The 21,360-nt window shown below is 37.3% G+C and overlaps 1 protein-coding gene across 3 annotated transcripts in view; it reads right to left on the bottom strand.

The window, feature by feature from the left end:
- PDE10A (phosphodiesterase 10A) overlaps positions 1 to 21,360 on the bottom strand; it is a 197,091-nt gene that overhangs the window by 25,572 nt on the left and 150,159 nt on the right. For all 3 annotated transcript variants that reach the window (XM_030021938.2, XM_030021936.2, XM_030021937.2), the window contains exons 8-16: positions 20,916 to 20,966; positions 18,924 to 18,982; positions 16,144 to 16,195; positions 12,132 to 12,274; positions 9,875 to 9,967; positions 9,038 to 9,224; positions 7,443 to 7,585; positions 5,307 to 5,390; positions 2,269 to 2,419 (exon numbers count right to left, since the gene is read on the bottom strand). In XM_030021938.2, coding sequence (XP_029877798.1) covers positions 2,269 to 2,419; positions 5,307 to 5,390; positions 7,443 to 7,585; positions 9,038 to 9,224; positions 9,875 to 9,967; positions 12,132 to 12,274; positions 16,144 to 16,195; positions 18,924 to 18,982; positions 20,916 to 20,966 — 963 coding nt within the window. The remainder of the gene's footprint in view (positions 1 to 2,268; positions 2,420 to 5,306; positions 5,391 to 7,442; positions 7,586 to 9,037; positions 9,225 to 9,874; positions 9,968 to 12,131; positions 12,275 to 16,143; positions 16,196 to 18,923; positions 18,983 to 20,915; positions 20,967 to 21,360) is intronic.

Below are 21,360 nucleotides of genomic sequence, written 5' to 3'. Positions count from 1 at the left end.
AGAAAAAGAATCCTGATTAACCACCTATTAAATGAGCAACATTCAACCTGTATACTGTACTAAGAGGCACATGATTGTGTGGAAAAATAGCAAACAATGATGATAAAGATTTTATCACAAATATACAATGTGCAGAACTCAGGTTGTAGCAACCCGAAATGTATTTCTGATTTTGAGACCTTCACTTTTATTTTAAATCCTTCACTTTTATTTTTAATGATGTCTTTTCAATATTGCATCTTGTGAAGTGCATTTTTAAAAAGCACATAGTAAAACAGAAGATGCAGCAACACGTCCACACAGATCCTCAGCAGAAGTGGAACCCTTAGAACATCACACACATCTATATTACTTGAAGTTGTGCAGTAACGGCTGCAGGAAGCTGGTATCCCCTTTTCACTACTATCAGGAGGGGCAAGATGTGTAACCAACAGACTTGAAAAACAGTCTGACAGCAAAAGAAAGATGAGTCTCAGAATCCTTTGTGCTACGTTAGATCTAGTGGGCGTAAGATCTTCTGTCCTTCCCCCGCAAGTTTCATTCTCCTGTTGCGTCCTTTACAGCCTGTGTTTTTTCCAGTCTTACAGTTCTGATCAGTCTGTCCCTTGTACCAGATGGTTCTGTCTACCTTGTCCCACTCTCCATGTCCCAGGAAGTCAGTCTTGATCAGTCCTTCAGGATTATACAATGCCTAATCCCAGTGTTCTTGACCTTGTACACATTGTCCCTGCTTGGATCCCAACTCTTTGACCACTGCCAACTGCTGCGTCTATTTGTCTCTAGATCACAGCCCCCTCTGCAGTGTTTCATACTTCTCTTCCCATCTTAAGTCTATCGAGGTTCATGTCATTATCCCTCACCTGAGACCAGCCCACCCTAGTTCCCCAAACTTGCCTTCAGCAGTTTCCTGTATTCTCGTTGGATTCATCTCCAGTCTCAAGAAAGGAGACTGCTAGAGAGAGCTGGAACATAGACTGGGGTAAGGCATTCAAACGGGTGAAGGCTGCCTGGATTTTGGCAGGGAACAAAGACTGTTTCCATCTCTCTGAACAGCTGCCTCTTTTGCTCTCCGTCTTTCTTACTCTGTGTCTCCAAAAAGATGGGGCTTACTACTTGGTTAGTACTGAATGTTATCAGAGCTTTAAATATTCCCTGAGGCTGCAATGCACAGATTTTTGTTGTTAAAGGAATACTGATTTTTTCAAACTTGTATAGCTTTGCCAACTTTCAGTGTATGCCTGGCAAATGCCACTTTCCTATTTCAGTGTCAATTTTCAAGTCCCTGCTTTACGGCAGAATAAACTAGACCTTTTCAACTGAAAGATCACCAAATTCTATTTTACTCTTATACACTGAACAAAAACTTGATTTCTCGTAGCACGTTTCTTTATAAGAGCCAAACAATTTTGGCTGAAATTTCCCCAAATGAATCAGCTTGAGAAAGTCACGGAGCTTGGAAAATTACAGCCCAAATGGCTAGTGTTTGGCAAAGTTATACACAACTGAAAACAGGTTCTCCCAGTCAGAAGTTTCAGGTAGTATTAAGAATAGACAGCACTCCCAGTTGCACCTACCATAATTCAGAAAAAAAACAACTGACAGTTCTTCGTAGTGTATATTAACATTTAACCATTCTAAGCCTTCCATTCTATTGTTATAACTTTACCAGTTAGTGATCTATCCGAAGTATTTTTTTTCCTGATTTTTTTAAACACTATGCATTTATCTTCAAAATATGTACACGCACGCTAAGGAAAACTGTTGTACAATAAAAGTTAATCAGTGAACTAGCACATTTGGACAACTGTTTTCCTTCCATTCTTTCTGCTCATCTCCTTTACTCACATACGTCAACCACCTCTGTAACCCTTGTCCTCCTATTCAGGATCACCCAGACCTCACAGAGTTCAGGATCCAGGGTGTTTCCCCTCCCCTCAGTACAGATCTGACACTTAGTTAAATAATTAAAATAAAGACTGTGGCTGTAAGTGGGCAGGGAGAACCTCAAAACGTGGACATGGACTTATAGCAAATCTGCTAGTGCTTCTTCAGTGGGCAGACCTGAAAAACGTGAAGGAAACACTAGGATTAGGAATCTGAATAATTCTCCTTCTTCAAGCTTTCTACTCACACCCATTCCTCTGTGGGGACCTTTATATACGCTCTGCCCAAGCTGACAGCAAAACAGAGTTTTGCACAGAAAATGTACTTCTGCGATGGCTGATACCTCTGATGAGGTCTAGTAACTGATACAATCATCTCACCTACCTCTAGATCAGTGAAAAGCCCCTGGTTGTTCTGAAGTATGGCATACATGCAATGTGCAACGGTAACTGCATGCTTCCAGTTGTGGTAGGGCACACGGCGATAATTCTTCTTTACAGACATAGTAAATCGGCATAGCTTTTCAAGTTCAAAGCTAGAAAGAAATTAATTTGGTCAGAGACAAGAAAGAAGAATGGGAAAAATAACCAACAGAGGAGAAAAGATGCTCTTTGATTTACTCTTCTTGCTAGGATTGACTCTCATTGCAGAAGACTCGTTGATTACAAGAGTCATTCAAGTTTTGGCAAGGACAGAGGACCATGGATACACGACAATGCTCTTAGTTTAATCTGTAAAGTTCTGGAACATAAGTCAAGCTACCCAGCTCAGGCAACACAACTGCATAATCCTCCTCACTCCCAGAAACTTGAAGTGTGGTTTCTTTAAATCGTTATCTATTCAACCTGTCAAATACTGAAACTCGGCATCTAACGGACAATTTGAAAACATCATTTGTGATCAAATCAGAAAATTAGGGGTTTTAAGTAAATGACACTGAAGAAATAATCCTGTTTAAATTAAAATTTCAGTCAAACGCCAAAAGCATAAATTGTTTTGAATAAAAGAAGTTGAGATACTTCATATTGACACCATGAAAAGAAGATGATTTTACTTTTTCCAAGACTTTAAGATTTTTCTTCCAGTTTGGGCGAATGAACAGAAATTCACATTTCACTGTTTCTTCATTTTTGAACAAACAATATTTTGCTAAGTAATTGCTGGTCAACCATGAAGATGCCCCACATTTACAGCAATTAGGGGATTATTTCTTAAAGAATTTTTTTTATATTTTTGCTGTTAAGATAGACAAGCAAAATGAATTTATGATCAAGAGTATTTTCACTAAGGTAATAATAAAAAGCAGTAATAAAGTAATTGTTACGTTTGGCTTATGTGCTCACCAAAACCACCTCTGAGGGAGTTCATATTCTGTAGTACCACAGCTCTGCACAATCTTTAATAGACTTTTTCTACCAATGTTCCTTTGAAAGGAAAGCTGAATACTTTTTGTTTACAGATGGGAAATTCAAGCACAGATTAGATATCAGGTAAAATTTTCTAAAGTACCTAATCTGAGCTGCCCGGGGTGAAAAGGGAATATTACAATTGAGCCCAGAACTGAACAGAAGATGCCAGAGTCCCAAGTCACTGACTTTTTCCCTCATAACAGATCAGTTTTCTTTTATTCTCATTTTTTCCCCTGTTACTGTGGTTTGACTTTTTTTTAAGTTCCATGTTTTGATAATTTCTTAGGTATCTCAGGGAAGCAATATTAATGTTCTAGTTTTGCACTACATGTGGGCTGAGAAAACAAAGCTGAATGTCTGTGATCTACATGTGAAAATGTAAATACATCCACTATATGGAGCCAGTTAGATAGAAAAACATATTTCTATGGTTGTATGCTGAGCAAGGTCATTCTTCTTAGCCTTAGTCTGACATTAGTAAAAATGGAGGCATATTGTCTTTCAAAAAAACTTTAGACTTTCTTTTTTAATTCTAGAGAGTTAAGTCAGACAGGTCTAGAACAATTGTTAGAACTACTGTTTAAAATAGTACATCATAGTTCAGAATACCACAACAGTCACTTCCATCTACATCCAATATCAACTCAATGGTTACTATGGGATAGAATGGTTGTAGCCAAAGGGAAAATCACTATTGATGATACCTCAACGTAGAATACTATTACTTCCTCCACTGCTGTATTTTGTATACTTGATTGAAGTGGTAAAAGATAATTTCATCATGAGAGGAAAGAAAATGTAGTAAATATCACAGATTTTTCTCCAAAATCCTCCCTGGACAGGACAGTTATACATTACATAGGTGTATACTTAAAGGCACAACCTTACTCCTCGATATATTAAAAATCAAATTTTAGTCTTAAAATAGCTGTACTTGTTTCAGAGGGTTGAGAAGTTTTGTTCTTTCAGAAATTAAACACAAGTCCAGTCCCAACAGCCTCTTTTTCAAATATTTTCCTCACTTTTGTTTCTTTAACTTTATATGTGAAAGCTGAGACTCATTTGAAAAACGTCAAGTAGATATCAATTCTTTCCCATCAAAGTTACACCTTGAAAGAAAGAGACTGGGAGACAGAAAGGGAAAAAACCAGAACTTAGCTGAAAATCTGAACCCCAATCCTGCATCCACAGCCATTCAGTCAGGAACAGAAACATGCTAACTACACTGAGTAGTAGAGAACTGTATTAAGAACCGTATTGAAGAAGTCATGAGAAAGACCCTGTATGCTTTGAGGGCATGGAGGTTCATCCAGTTACTAAGATGAAACAGTCACCAGCAAATATTTCCCAAATGTTGCTCCTTTTTGCATGGAGATACCTCCCCTTTCAATTGCCCATCTGTAGATTTTTTTTCTATAATTCGGAGCAGCTCCTTTCTTTCAGCAATGGGACATACTTAGCCAAGAGACTACTGATCTTAGTAATGATAATGGACACTGAAAGAAAGGACAATAAATGAAACATTTCATTTGAAAATCATTCACTTCCATAATTAATGCACAATGATGCCAATAACTGATTCATTTAGCAAGATAAGATCTAACCTTGGATTATTTTAACCATATACTATACTAATTTCGGCAACTATGTATTTGAGAAACCAGTATTCATGGACCTTCCCTCCTTTTTGGCAAGAGTGCCTTTAGTATCTTCACCCTCTTCTGCCTGAAAAGCAATCTCATCTCAGAACCAAACAATACTTCTACATATTGGAAGGACGACTGTTTGGATGATATCATGAGTTCTTTTACCTGGCTGTTCCCAAATTTTATTAACTGAAGACCAAGAAACGGGGACAAGAAATCCAGCCTGCCTATTACAGCCCTGTACAGACCAGACATAGTAAATAACACCCACAGAAAATAAGACCTTGAATTAGAAAAGAATGATCTCAAAATTTCCTAATAAACACATAAATAACAGAATTAAAGCAATAAATCATGTACTTCATACCAGGCTGTCCCACAGGACTGGTGAACCATGTAGACAAAAATGGCAGGCCAGACATCCTCATACGGACTGATATCAAAGTGGTATCTAAGAAGAAAGTTTCAACTTAGTAAGGACAAAAACATCTAAAACCAAGTGAAAATGACTAGGCTAACGTATATCTGGCAGCATTCACTTGTTTCTGAATATACACAGAAAACTGACTTTACAGGCTATATTTTCCAGCAATGTAAGTTAATATATTTCTGCTAAGGCCAACAAAACTATGCTCATAGAATCACAGAATCATTTAGGTTGAAAAAAACTCTTAAGATCATCAAGTACAACCGCTAGCCTTTGGTTAGCCTTTGGCTTTGTTTAGTTAATAGAAACATAAATCTTTATTTAAGAATCCATTGCTTAATGTAAAAAAAAAAAAATATCTTTCTTCTACAGGAATGATGAGAGCTTTACAGGCATTCCTAAAATATTCCAGACTTGCCTCCCAGGAATTGTAAAGATGGTGTCTCTAATAATGTATTTACTAGCCTTTTTTCAGTAATTTCTGTCATGAATGCGGTGTGATTCACTCTAGTTTTGACAGGAAAAAAATCAACTTTTACTGGCTAATAGAAATTAAGCCCAAACGTTAAAAATCAAACATTTAATGCTGCATTTTTTTTATGTTTCATTAGCTGATGACTTCTCCTCTCTCCCAATATCAACATTTAGGCCTAATATTAGGGACCTGCTCAGCAGCACTGTTTGTCCTTCGATTATTAATTAACCCCTTTCCCTGCACCTGCCGTGCTGCAAGTCTTCTATTTACTTTCCACCAAACCCAGCTAAACACTTGCACGTACATGGCATACTGAACAGCGCAGCAGGTGCAAGAGAACTGAAGGTAGCTGAATTGCTTGGAAAGTGGTTAAATGTATTCAGATTTCTCGAACTAAAGGATGTTAATATAATTTAGCATGAAACCTGTCATCTTTGCAAGTAGGAGTAATTTTTGCTGAGGAGGTGGGTTATATAATATCATCTAACAAAGCACAAGAAATTGTATTGCAGAGAATAAGCTTCTGTTAGGGTGTAATCCTTCAAGCTGCTAATACTCTGGCGTTCAAGCAAATCACTTCAGCATGTAATGAACTTTAGCTGTAAGCAGCCCCTGTTAAGCATACGCTTGCACGCTTTGCTCGCTCACAGCTACAATGCTCAGCGCCTGACGGGAGTGAACGAGCTCTGGAGATCAGGTTTACAAAGACAACTTAGATTTGGTGACTCGATATCATAGACTTCTGATTTTAGGCACCTGGTTACTACAGTAGAATTTATTGTCCTGGGCCAAAAATGGTGACTAAAAAATCAGATGACTCCCAGTGTTAACGGTGAGTGGGGACTGACTGGTAAAATACAGATAGAGCATCTGTACATCTTCAGCACACAGCAGATCCTTGAGAGCTGAAAGTAACTGAATTATTTCAAAGAAAGCCTAAGAGGCTGGATGGGAAGTCCTTCTCCAAATTTAGGCTGTAACTCCAAACTCTAGCACCTGGGATTCATAACCCTGAATTATCTTCAGAAGTCTGGAGGTCTGTATCCATTTTCCCCTCCTTCAAGAAACACAAGCAGATGCACAAAACACACACACCAAAAAAAACAACAACCCCCGAATCCCAAAACCCAAATCAAAAACCACACAACTCAGAAAATACCAGGAACGAACTGAATCTTTTATTCTAAAACAGGTACAAGGGGGTGAGAGCATGCATTTAGTCTTAACTACTGATGCTGCAGCTCAGTCTCCTCTCTGGCTCTGAGCTGTTGGTGACTTGGGACTATCAGAAAGCAAGCTCATCTCTACAATCCTTAGACATAAACTAATGCTTAAAGCAACTACTGTAGCTACCCGTGCCTGAGGAATATGCTACCATTCTGAGTAGGTATTATTTTACACCTTTGACAGATAAATTTTGTTCACAGGTCATTAAGTGTAACTAAGTGTAAGAAAGCCAGAGATAAACCCCTATGATTTTGGGATAGTTCAATAATAAAAGTGCTTCCTACAAAACCCTCCGCTACGCTTAGGGCGGGGGGGGAATCTTTTTCACAGACTGATACAAGATGCAGCTGTCGCTATATGAGAAAAATACTTACAGTTCAATTTCTTTATAAATATGTGGAGGCAGTGTACAGTGCATGAGGTTTTGCCACTCTTCTGCTGTACAAACACTGTGGTAGGATAGCTTCTCCATCGTTACACGGTAAATACACTCTGAATGGCGAATTCTGTGGTACATCTGAAAAAGGGAAGTCATTCATGAATGTGAAATTTTAATAAAGGAAAAAACATTTCTTTCCTGTATTCAAGCACTTATTCTTAAAATACACATCTGCAAAAACATTAGTGTTTTTGGCTGCTCAACTTCACACATTAGAAAAGCGACAGATTATATGAAATTCAGTACTTCAGGAAAACTGGGCCTTCTATCACATCATTCTGCATCTACTCACTTGGGTAAACATCTAAGGCTTGGCTAATTTTTCACTGCGTTTTAGCTCTCCCAAGAAAAAGAATCAAAGTTCAGGAGTTAGAAAAGGAGCTCAGTCCCTGCCAATATGCTAACAGAATGAAAACTGTTATCAGGGCATGATTCATATTTTGTGCCACTGCATGAATTCAGCTATTAATTGGTACAAATAACTGCTACCTATACCCAGTAAAAAGTACATGAGATGTTTATCATACTTACATTACTATGCAATAAATGTGAAAAATAAGTACAGTTAATTATTGAGAGGTTCGGACAGCTATTGCAGAGATGGCATGGTTTGTAAACAAGTGAGGACACAACAATTTTACTAGTAGAGATAATCTGGAGCAGCATGCCCTGAATGGTAACATCCACCATCTAAAAAAAGTGAACTCACACACAACTGAGTGATTGCATAGTCCCAAGTTTCATTTATATGCAGGCCTTTCTACTTGCCCTGAGTCAGGTGGAACAAGTTTAAGTAATTGTTAGTAAAATTTGCTGCCCCAGTATACCGACAGCATGATGTTGGTAAAATGGCTTAATGTAAATCACCAGGCTTAACTGGCATTGCGCTATATCTTACCTCCCATGAATATGACACATTTCTTCTGCATTGCATTTTTATTGCAGTTATTGCATTTTTATACTTGTATAGTAATGATCATTAAATTGCTTATGTTTCCTACAGGAATAGTAATTTTTGTGATGATAAAGGGTTTGAAAACAAAAAAGGCTATCCACTCTTATCTAGAAGCATGCATAATTATGAGTATATAGGACAGCATATAAATGTATAAATTGGTATCGTTGAATATTAAGCATATGGAATCAAGAGAATACATAACATCTCCATCCCCCAGTTGAATTTGTAAAACATGTGACCTGAATTTATAAAAGTAAATAAGAATCATACTTTCTAATGGAAAAGAGAAGACAGACAGATATCATTCACATTTGAGAGCTTGCTCCCTCAGTTTAGCTACATGAAATTGATGTATCCAGAGTACAATTATTTCAGAAAGCATCAAACGAATCTCTATCATCCTCTTAAAATACAACTATTCAGCAAAGGATTCAACGATTCCAGTTTCCTCGTTAATTCAACAAAACAGACTTATGAATCACTTTAATAATCTGGAACATCAAAATCCTTAAGTAGGATTCTAAGTCTTCTCATTATAACCAACAACTTACAAAACTGTAAATAAAACTTACATTAGCACAGTGTAAGGCTAAAGCACAAAAGACTGCAAACATTTTAAAGTTGTTCTCATCAGTTTTAGAGAAGGCACTTCCACTTATTTTGTTCACCATCTGCACAACACCTATTACGCTTCCTCGGCTTACAATAGGCATGCACAGGATATTTCTGGTTGTGTAGCCTGTGTAGAGGTCTACTTCTCTGGAGAGCCAGAAAACGGAAAGGAAAAAAAGAAAAAAGTTAATCTTGTTAATTAACATATATTCCTTGATTCTCAGAAATGTTGACGTACAATATAGTCAATAGTACAATAAATAGTTTTAAAGTAGATGTAATTAGTACCTGCAAGAAGTTCACCTCCAAAGCTCTCAAATATTTCCATCTACAGTGTCATATTTAGAAAAAACTTTTTAATCCTTTAATCTCCATTTGCAAGATAAAGAATTAATACTTCCTCAAACGTACAGTCAGCTTATTCATAAAATTAAAGAATACATTCAGGTACTTAGGCATGCTATTTGTTAGTGAACTTTTTTTTCTCCTCTGAAACTAATCAGATTGCAGGGAGGCTAATAAAGAAAATCAGCACCAGCCTACCTAACTGGGCAAAGCTCCATAACAGGAAAAATAACTAAATTTTTCTCCATTATACTTATATCTGCTAAAAATAATACTTTTAATTGTATCTTAAAAACCTCTCCAATGGCTAAAGCATTTAAATAGATATCCATAGGTTGTCTCCTTATCAGAGGATCACAGCTCCATGAATGCATTCTAATATGAAATTTAAGTAGTAAATTTAAGTAAAAGGTTTGGTGAGCTATCTTCCCCTCCCATGAGTAACATCCTACCTGTTAAAGCGTGGATCTGCATAGGCATCAGGGATGTTAAGGACCTCTCCTGTTCTTGCCACTTGACCAGCTATTCCTTTTTCTATAGAAAATCTGCAGGAAATAAAAATGTGTGTTAGCCACAATATGAACTGTCTGGAAAAACATTTTTCCAGTGGAGTCTGTCTTGGGCACGGTAATGGGTATGTGTTCCCAACCAGCGTAATTTTGATGCTTTTAGGAGAAAAATCTTACAAGACAACAACTAGTAGTAAATAATAAAAGAAAAAGGCACATGCTGATAGATACTTTCTGAAAACATTTTATATAACTGCATAGTTTAATAGAAAAGATGCCATAATATGACCATTTTAATGACAAAAATTCAAAGTCTTCAATAACCCCGGGGGTTATGCCTAATAAACATGACATTTGTACAAAACCTGAGACTTGTGTTTACTTTTACAAGCTATTGATTTTATCATCACTTTTACATATTCATTGTTTCTTTAGACACATCATAGGCAATATAGAGCTTGTTTCTTCGTGTGGCAGGAAAAAGACCAGTGAAAATTTCAAAGCTAAACATTATATGCGTTTGCCACTTCAGAATAACCAGCTTGTTTCATCTCATGATGTGCAAACAATGCCATGGTACTAACTTTATCGCTTAACCACCACAAGAAAGTAAAACACAACAAATATATTCTGGGGTTGAATCAGACAAATCTACAAGTCTGTCTTGTAAGGAAATAATTTTCAATTCATCGACATAAAACAGTTATGACATACGAGCACAAAAGAATTTGTGGAAGAAAATAAGTAGAAAGAATCACATGTGGAACAATTGCAAATCTAAATGTACCTGGGTAGTATCCTGCCCACACTGAAGTTAGTGACAAAGGTGACAGGATTTCACCCTGCACACCTGATTTTAAGTTAGTTTCTTCTGCTGCTTGTTATGATATGTACATCACACCAACTTAAAGCTCCTTCCTGATGACTGACTGACTCAGTCACACTTTCTTACAGATATTTAAGTTGTACTTCTCTTTCAGTATACAGCACCCATGAAATGGCTCACAGCCTCGCACTCAGAGTCAACATTTCAATAATTTTCATACAGAAAAGACAGAAAGACATAAGCAAGAAAAACAATTACCAAGAAGGAGTATGAAAATACATGTTAAAGCAGGCCACCTTCTTTAATTTACACCACCTCCTTGCTTGTCAGTATGTAAATCGCACCAATTTTGACTCCTTCCATTCTCACTCACACAATGTAGTAGGTGGGAGTAAGTTTGTCTAAAGGAGTGTAAGTGAAGACATGAATCACATCTCATATTGGCCTAAAACTTCAAAAGTATAAGAAGGAAATGAAAAAAAAATCTGAGAAAATCTATGCTGAGTATTTTAACAAAATTTTAGTGCATGATATTTAGTCATGCATTTCTTTCTTTTTAAGAAGCTGCAGGTTTAAAACCTGTGTGCCTTTGAAAATCTCGATCTGTATCTATTAAGGATTCATAATTTTTGAAGAGTGAAAAATGTTATATTTACTTTGTTCTGCCTCTTTCATTAAAAAAAACTTGCATATGTGTAAAAATTAGGTACTTGTGACATGAAGCAGAAATACACACCAATTTTAGGCAGAGAATCCTATGTATTCATTACAAGCCCATGTGCATTTTCAAATTCACCACTTCAAGCATACTTCAGAATCACAATTATTTAAAAGTTTGAAAATACTCTAAATTCACATGAGAACAAGTAAAACTAAATTACTGGACTTGAAATCTTCAAAACTAGTGACCAGTCCATACTAGATTCTACACACACCTAATCCATCCGCAAGAAGTACAAGTTGTGATTTCCTTGCTTTGGATGTGCTTGAATCGCACAAATTTCAATTCCTCTTGGGAACCCTCTTGGGAAAAAAAGTCCCATACTGGCAGACTATGGATTAGGTGCACCTTTACCTGCACCTTTACCTACCTCAGAACACCTCTGTTTTTTTCCCAACATGATTTCCAAAAGGACCGCCTCCGGAAGACGGCATTTCCAGGAGTGACGTTATAGCTTCAGAGACGTTGTTTCGATGGCACTGCAATGTCATTCCCAGAAGTACTACCTTCTGGAGGCGGGTCCTGGTGGGAATGATATCACAGTATGACAAGTATTGTCAGGGTACCTGCAGGTAGGCACAGAGACTGGGTAATAAAATGCCTGCTCATCCGTAGTTATAATGAAACTGCATTCTTCTGCTAGCTACCCTTACCTTATTTCTTTGGTCTTCTTGAAGACAGGTTTCCCATCGTTTTCTTCTCCAATATCAAAAAGGTCCGAATACAGCTCCTTATTTTTGTGGTCAACCTGGAAGAGTGCACACCTATCTGCATTCACCAGGTTTTTTGCATATATCTATAGACAAAAAAAAACACAGTAGAGTTAACGGTCCTGAGTTAGATTATGTTTAGTCATTGTCTGATAAAAATGTAGGTCCCTAGAAGATGGAATCATAGAATCATAGAATCATTTAGGTTGGAAAAGACCTTCAAGTTCATCGAGTCCAACCATCAACCATGCCCACTAAACCATGTCCTGAAGTACCCCGTCCACTCGCTTTTTGAATACCTCCAGGGATGGGGACTCAACCACTTCCCTGAGCAGCCTATTCCAATGTCTGACAACCCTCTCAGTAAAAAAATTTTTCCTAATATCTAACCTAAATCTCCCTTGCCTCAACTTGAGGCCATTTCCTCTTGTCCTATCTCCAGCCACCTGACAGAAGAGACCAGCACCCACCTCACTACAACCCCCCTTCAGGTAGTTGTAGAGAGCTATAAGATAAAGATAAAAGTGTTGAGAAATTATCTGGTATGAAAATCTGTTTGAAGTAGCATCCACCTTCACAGCAATCTTTTAGGATACAATTGAAAACGAAAGCGTGTCTTTTATTCAATATTTTTTTCATAAATTAGAGTGCACTCTTTGAGAAATGTGGGAATATCTTTAGAGGCTTGAATGTTTGCTGTAACGGAAAAGGCTTTTCTATTACACTGTTTTTCAAGTACAAGGAATGCTTTTCAAAATGGTACCTTTCCTCCCTCTAAGTTTAGGTATTATTCACCTTTACCTGACTTTAAATAGACAGGATATAGCAAGACTTAAGAACATTTTTGGCCTTCTGTCTTTATCTTCAATGCAAAATATATTGGTATTGAATATCTGGCAAAGACGGACATAACAGAGAGGCTAGTATTTGTTTCTAAAAAAGCTAAATGTGCATGTAATACATAACAATGAACAAATAGGGAATAGTAGAAGTGTCACCATGGATTGCCCTATGCAGTAGTATATGAAATGGCTGCACCCTCCTGACGCTAGGGACAGTTCTTGCACAAATGCTGAGACTTTGTAGTTCTACATGAACTAACCAAAGCCCACAAGGTACCACACCTAGTCAAGAAAGTACCACACTACAGCAATAGACTTGCATGGTCTCTATCATGCTTTGAACCAGCTGGTTTTATCTTAGCAAAACTAACTGCCAGCCAGCACTGATTGTCAGAACAGAATCTTGTCCCAGGAACATGGCAGCTCTTCACTGAAATGTTTCTCAGACACACGATGGGCTTTCTGAGAACAATAGGAAAGAGTGAACCAAAGTCAAATGAGGATCACTGTGTGAACTTCAGATGCCATATACTCAGGTTCAAGAACCTGCTCTATCCAATTCAGATATGCCTCCTATGTTTCTTATCTGCTCAGAAAGTATAGTAACTGCATGGTAGCGCATGATCTCAGGTGGATCTTGCTCAAATTTTAAAATTGTATATAATAGCTATCCAGTCATTCAGCCACAGAGAGAGGCTGACTACATCTTGGCATGCAATGCATGCAGGTGGCGTGTCTTAAGAATTCTTGAGACTTCCATATGAATGAACTCCCCTCCCTTCTCACTTGTCTTTCAAAAATAAAGCCAAAAACCTAAAATATTTGATTTCATATTAATGCAAATAGACAAACATTAGACCTTGGCAGAAAAAACCCCTGAGACAATAAATCATTAGTCGGGAGACTCTAATTCCATGTCACATGAGCTGTGTAACGGGAACTGCACAGAAACCATCTAGACCAACTCTACAGAACTTGGAGGCCCCTCCTGTACCGACAGAATCTGTGGCTGGAATGATTCTGTTGCTTTCTACTCCATTTGCTCCATCAGAGCAGTAGAAAGTCAGGGAGACTGCAAGCTAAGAGGTAACTTTTGTGAAATATTTCCCACTTAGAGCATTAAGAAGTATAAAGATCTCAACCACTCACACTGTTTATTCCTTTGCTCAAAACAGAGTGAATATAAACTGTGCCAAAAAGGACAAGGGGTCTAGTAAATGCTTCTCTACACCTATTCTGAAGTTGTATCAGATTTCTTTATAAAATCAACAGCACAGTGTTGATTTTATACAATTAAACTTCTGTGTTCTAATGCATATGACTCAAGAACTTACCTTGGTCACGACTCATGCTTTTCAAAAATAACTGCTTAAACACTACTAATTGAGAGAAGTAGTTAATAGGATGAGAGAGTCTTACTTCCCTAAAGCCCTAGTTCAAATCCAGGCCAGTGGCTGAAGGGGAACATCAGTACAAAAGGTATGCTTTGCATTGTCAGTTGGGAGGCCAGGGACCACCTTTTGGGTAGGTTGCTTGTAACTACTCAAGCATACTGGTAAGAAAATTTGCAAGGCAACTTGAACTTCTGCTTCCCCTCCTTGCATCTATATTCAAAACACCCTTATACTATTAACTTTGCTGAGGGATTTTAATGAAAAGAATGCTAAAATGCCCGTACTTTTTTCTTTATTATTACAGGAACAAATCAAACTTTAAGTGCAATCACCAAAGGGTGAAGTAGTGAGGTGAAATTGAGTTCCACTCTTTTCTTACTGTGAGACACAGAATAAGGCACATAATGATAAAATCACACTCCCATAAAATGGCAATAAATGTAATTCAACACGTAATGCAATTAATTGGCCCAAGAAACAGCCAACTGCTACAGCTTACAAAGGAAGCTGAGTATGAAACATCTCCGCAGGTTAAAATGCAGAATCATGATGCAGCCAAGTGTTGAAAAAGATGAAAGAGTAAGCATATTTTACTGCCAATTGTGTTCTCCACCAGACCTCTATTCACAGGGAAGAACAGGGAAGAATATCAATATTTGTTCTCAATGCCATATGTTATATTACACCAGTTCTTTTAAATGTTAAGCTATTTTTAAGCAGTTCATTTAAATTGGAAAAGTCAATGTTCAGAAATGTGTCCTATGTGCAGAATTCTTGACTGTGTACTAACTAGAATAAGACAAGCACTGCAGAATATTTTCCATTACTAATTCAAGTTTCTAAATAAAACCACTTTAATATTGTTTGCATTCTAAGTTTGTTGTCTTTGAATAATCTAGCTAAGAATATCACTTTGAAGATTGGAGCAAGTATTGGAGTACTGTTGGAGAGTAATTTTTTGAATACACGAATTGAAATAATAGTATCACAGACCTGATTAAGATTTACATTCAGGAAAAAGAACTGCATTATGCCATGAATGCGCCTAAAGCTCAAAAGCATAATTCATATATCAAACATTTAAAATGTGCTACGAACAACCAGTCCATATATATTTGTAAACACTATTCAGGAAATAATTCTGAATTCAAAATTGATTCAGAAAATTATAATCTGTTTCTCGACTTGACTTTAGTGGTTTTTATAAAACATTGACTGACTGTCACTCTAGTTATGGGTGTAAAGACTTTTGCAAAGAAAAAGGGATGTCATGTCTTGCACAGCTCATTCAGCAACTGGAACAAATACTCTAGGAGTTATGCTTGATCTCTAGTCTTGCTACAGACTATAACTTCTTTAGGAGCATTTTGCAGCATGTAGCAAATTGAATTTAGAAAAAAATAATCAATACAACAAGCTGAAATAAAAAGAAAAACAGAAGCCTTTCTGTTACAATTTTCAAACCTTCTCTAAAATGCAATAGTAACTATTCAGTTCAGAGAGACAGTCACGTTTCATTACTTATGAAAGCCGAGAAACAAAGTTGTTGTGACAATGAGAAATCAAGCTGACCTTTGCCACCTTCTTCCATATAGAGACTGTTTGCATTAAGTGTCCATTATTAACAGCTCAAATATTTCAATGATGTAATGTCTTACTTCAAGGAAGCAGTTTAATAACTAAGACTAATAAACTACAGAAGTGAAGAAGACAACTTACCATTATATGTTCAAGTAGAGAATCTATTGCAACTATATTATCAAAATACGTTCTGCGGAAAAAGAGAAGTCAGTAAATATTGGCATTTAGTCAAACACTTCTCAAATGGCTGTCATGGGCTCTTGTTTCACAACTGCTTAACCGTGGAGCCCAAATAGGTGAGGACAAACCTCTGCACCTTGAAAATTACTGACTGGCGTGCTACAGCACAAGGGAATTGAGAAATGGTCCCAGCTCTGTTCCTTTAAGCCATTAATTTACAATGATGGAATTGTAGAATATTCTCTGTAATATGTAGAATTTTCTCTGTAGAAAAGGAAAAGACTACCAAACATTGCCTGCCATGGATTGAATAGGCCCCTGCTAAGCAACACCAAGAATGTATCAAAATGCTTTGGCTCCCCTTACACACCGAAAATTTTAAAAGGAGAAGTAAAAAGGAAAAGAACAGCAATCCAAAAGATTAAAAAAAAAAAAAAAAAATTAAAAAAAAATTTCCATTGCTGATATATAATACCTACATGCTTTCAAAATGTCTCATTAGGTTTATGCATAGAGGACTGTGTACTGAGAACTAATGAAAATTATGTATTGTAGCTAAATTCACCTCATATTATCCAACCCTTAACAATATTTAAAAAAACTTTATAAAACTCTTAACGAGTCTTCTCTATCAACCCAGGTGTAGCATGTTGAAGTTGCAGAAAAAGACTGATCTTGTGACTTACAAACAAACAAACAAAAAAGTATCTCAGTTTCACAGCAAAGTGGTAACTGTCCAAGGACAGTCAAGAACATTAAAAAATAAAGGTCAAACTTATTAGTAAAAGAAGTCTAAATCTTTCACATGCCAAGTCTTAATAACCCTTGGATTACAATGTTCCCAGCAGACAGAAAGACATTATCCCATGGCCTTGAACATACACACAGCTCAGTTCTGTTTGGGTCTAGTGGAAAGGAAATATATAATACCCTAGTCTTACATTGTCAGGGACATGAAGAGGTGGAGCACTGCATACTATGCCCTTTCTAAAATGTTACAGAACATGTCCCAGTGACATTGCATGCTAACAATTTCCTCACTGAATAGGAAACCCTCTTTCCATGTAAAAAAAGGTACAGACCATTTCTAAGAGGAAACTAATTACTTTATTGCTAGTGCAAGTCTTTACCTGCATGAAGTTCATAAAGTTGTTATTAAATGATATCCCAATTTTGTGGCTCAAAACACAGGTGGGTTTTGTTGTTAAAACTAAACAATTCTAGCAACTGATAATGCTGTACGAGAGGTATTTTCTTACAGAAATACATATCAAATATTTGCAGTATTTATTGTAATTTTTATCTTAAAAATTTAAAATAATCACAAAGTTCTTTAAAACAATCTCAGTACTATGTACCAAGATAACAAATTGCCAGCCCATAAATTTGGGTAGATTAATCCAGAGTTCCCTGGTAAACTAGCTCAGTACAGATGTTAGCAACATAAAAGCACTCTGGAAAGGAACATAACGGTGCAAGACGTTGCAGGAAGTGGGTAACTCTGGCAAGGGAGTGATGAGAGTGCCCTTTGGGAGACACACTCTGAACCTAAACTGAAATTTAAAAAAAAAAAAAAAAAAGTCATCCCTGAGGAAAAAAGCTAGGAAAAACATCTGGATACAACCAGCTTGCCCTCCTTGCAAGGGGTAGACTCCTCCCTGTGGTGTGTCACTCCCCATTCCAGCCAGGTTGACTCAGCTGTGTACATTCCTAGCAAAGGCATAGGAATCTGGGATGTCCTCTAATCTCACCAGTTTGAGAATTGTTCATCACAACCCACAGAAGTGTTTGTAACAGCAGAAGTCCAAGACATCTCATTTTTCCAAAGTATTGTCAGTCCTTTACGATGCACTTAAAAATTCTTCAACTAGAATTTATCTTCTTGAATTCAACTTCAATTTATCAACTAGTTTGATAAAACACTGTTAAGCACCCCAGACTGTGATTTACCAAAAGTACAACTCTGGTTTGTCTTTTAATTTATTGGCTATCTCTACTATTTAAAGATGCTAATAGCAGCAACAAAGAAAAAGGGATGAAGGAAGAGCATATCACCTAAGACACTAAACTGACTTTGCAAGTCTAAGCCCAAGCTTTCATACTCTTCACTGTGTTTTCAATTTAATCTTGCACTTATTGTGACAAGAAATTAAAAGGAAACATACCACATGCAGTTACAGTCTTTGAAAATGAAAACGGAGCCTCCAGAAAATACAGCGGAAGAACAATTTTGTGGCAGCCCTGATTCTTCAAGGATATATCCCTGAAGTGCATATACTTAGGCATGTATGTATGTGTATGCAATACATGTTAAAAAAGTGGGGGGAAGCTGAAGCAGGCTAACTAACTTTTCATAGTCCTTTCAAACCTTCTAAAATTGGCCATGAAAAGAGACGGCAAGCCTATTGGTCACTTCTCAAAACAGGGACATGTTTAACTCTGACAGAAGAGGGGAAAAAAAGACAAAAAACGCATGCAAAGAGTAAATAAATCCTGTACGGTATAATTGGATGTTACATTTTCTTCTGCACCACCACCCAAAAAAAAGTTTAACAGGTATACACCACTGCCACCCACATCATTCGTTCTTGTCCCTGTGCCGAAGTCTGCCCACCCTCCGAGGTGTGCCTTCGCACCTGCTTGTGAGCTACAGTGTAAAACACGGGTAGGTCGGAAGAGCCATGTTAGAAAAGCTTATCAAAATAAATTGAAGAGATTATAGTGCAAATCAGACTTACTTCGATACATCAAGCAAGAAGTCGTTCAGTTCAGTCTGCTTGGCAAGGCCCCGGCACACCTGGAAGCACAGATCACTTTATCATTTGCTCCAGAACACTGAAGTCAGAGGGAAACTGAAGTCACGCAGTCTACCCATTTAATTTGTATGAAAAAAATACCACTACCAGGATATACATATGTTACAGCAGTGTATAAAATTAAAAGCTGGATTTGTGTGCTGGGCTTCAACCTTAGCTATCTAGCTGCTGAGTTAAACCTGTCAAATGCAAGTAACATCTTTCTTAAGACTCTTTGAAAGATGTTGGTTGTTACACTTGTTCATGCTGTCTCAAAAGCTGCCACTGAATGTGGTTATGGAACCAACTTGACACCTCCTTATCCAGACTCTCAGCTCTTCTGAAAATGTCAAATATTTTGTTTGCTTTCTTCCTTACCATACTTTTACCACTTTTTTCCAGGTTGCAAAGTAGCATGTAGACACTACTGAAGACTGACATCAGGCAAGTTTAAGTAAGTAAGTAGCAGATGATATGTGCTCAACTTCAGGAGAAATCAGCATGAATATGAACACAAAAAAATAGTATGCATACTACATTTTAGAAGCAAAGCGTTAGATGAAGCAAAGCTTTGAAATGTATTTTTACTTCACCCAATTGCATACTCTGTATCTAAAGTACAATTGTACAACTGTATATTACTAGAGCAAGCACTGAGGTCAGAAAAAGAAAACAAACCTCTACTGTTTGTACCTTTTACACAATAAAATAGCACTCAGAACTACTCTCTTTCATCTGTGCAATGCAGATATAAATAAATATGCAAAATATGACAAACTACATCCACAAACCTTACTCTTGCATATAATTAGGTAACTAGGTACAACTTCTTGATATACACTACTTCCTAAAGCCTAGCTGTGAGTCTGGTAGGTATGGCCCAAGGCCAGATCAAAACTCTTGCATTCTTCTCATGCAAAAACTTGGGAAGGGCAAGCCTTCTGCTTAGCAGAAGGGAGAAAAATGAAAACAATCACAGGACAGGCTTAAACTAAACTCTCTCTGTTTTGTTTTGTTAGGTGTGAAAGACTTCTCAGTTAAAGAGAGAGTCATTTTTACAAAGTGAAGCTACAACTGCATGCAGTTGCAATTCTGCTAGCGTACAACAGTCTACACCAGCTAATTCTGCCTAAATGTGCCAGGGTGAATGACCATCCCAAACAAAGTCAATGACTTCTAGTACCAAGGTGGCAAATATTAGAGTCTAGAAAAGAAAAGCAGGAAGCTTTGTGCAACTCTTCTGCCAAGTGTATGAAAGCCACCCTGAAAAAAAGCATGTTACGAACTTCCTCCTGTGAGTTGACAGAAGAACCCATTTTAGCATCTTCTGTGAAGTTGACAGAGTATGTTTAGCTCCCGTGTCACCGTCTTCTATTAGCTGAAGTAACAAAAGCTACCAGCAAAGCTTCTGGGGTTTGCTCCAGCAGCTTGCGCTGTGAGGAGGAGCTTCGTTAGGCACCCTACTAGGGACAGCATGAAGCATCCTTAGTGGGAGTAGTAACAGGACCATGAAGCAGCTAGCAAGGAGAGCTTAAACTAGGCTTAGCCAGCAACACCTAATAATTTCAAACTGAATACCAAAGCAGGAGGAAAGCAACCAGTTGGCCTAGCAGTTGCCTTCTTTCTTACAAGAAAAAAACTGCAAAGTTGTTATAATTCTGTTTTAACTACTATTTATCTACTTTGTTAAAGTTTCTTTTTCCCTTAGTAAAAATACTGTTTGTTAAGTTATTTGATCCACCATTGCAAGTGAGGAAAACTAGCTCAATGAACACCAAAAATGTTAGCGTAATTTTCCCAGGTTCAGGGAAAGTGCTTGAATCGATGTTTTAGTAGTGACCTCCATTTAAATTTGACCATAATCCATGTTCCTACTAATCAAGTTCTGGCAGAAGGGTTACACAATGAAAAAAAAAAAAAACCATCCACACTTACTTGTACTTGATGTATTGCTACTGAAGCCCATGCAAGATTTGCTGTTGCAACCTGAAACAAAAGAGAAGAAATTAACTCTGAAGAAACCTTGAAAACTGCACATCAGTTACATACTCGTTGTCTCTATCTCAATTCTAAGTAAACTGACTGAGCTGTTTTAGACAGGCAGGCAGTAACAATTTGTAGGAAGACAGTTATTTTGTGAAAGTCTCAGTATACTTGCGAGTGTTTCAATTTTAGTAAGGTACATTCAGTCACAAGAGAACAATCCTAATTTTTTGTATCAAAAAATTGCTTACCAATGCCCTTCAGAAGCGGTATTGGGAACCCACCAGCTCAGAAATACAACATCAAAAGACACATCTCATAAGCCAAGGGCTTTAAAAATTACATTATGTACATTGTTGAAAGGCATCTGCCATAGAAATAAAAATATGCCATAACA

Source organism: Aquila chrysaetos, chromosome 8 (genome assembly GCF_900496995.4).
Source record: "Aquila chrysaetos chrysaetos chromosome 8, bAquChr1.4, whole genome shotgun sequence".
In the NCBI taxonomy this organism is placed as follows: Eukaryota; Metazoa; Chordata; class Aves; order Accipitriformes; family Accipitridae; genus Aquila; species Aquila chrysaetos.
The sequence above is the reverse complement of the archived record's forward strand: the minus strand, read 5'-3'. Positions and strand labels throughout refer to the sequence as shown.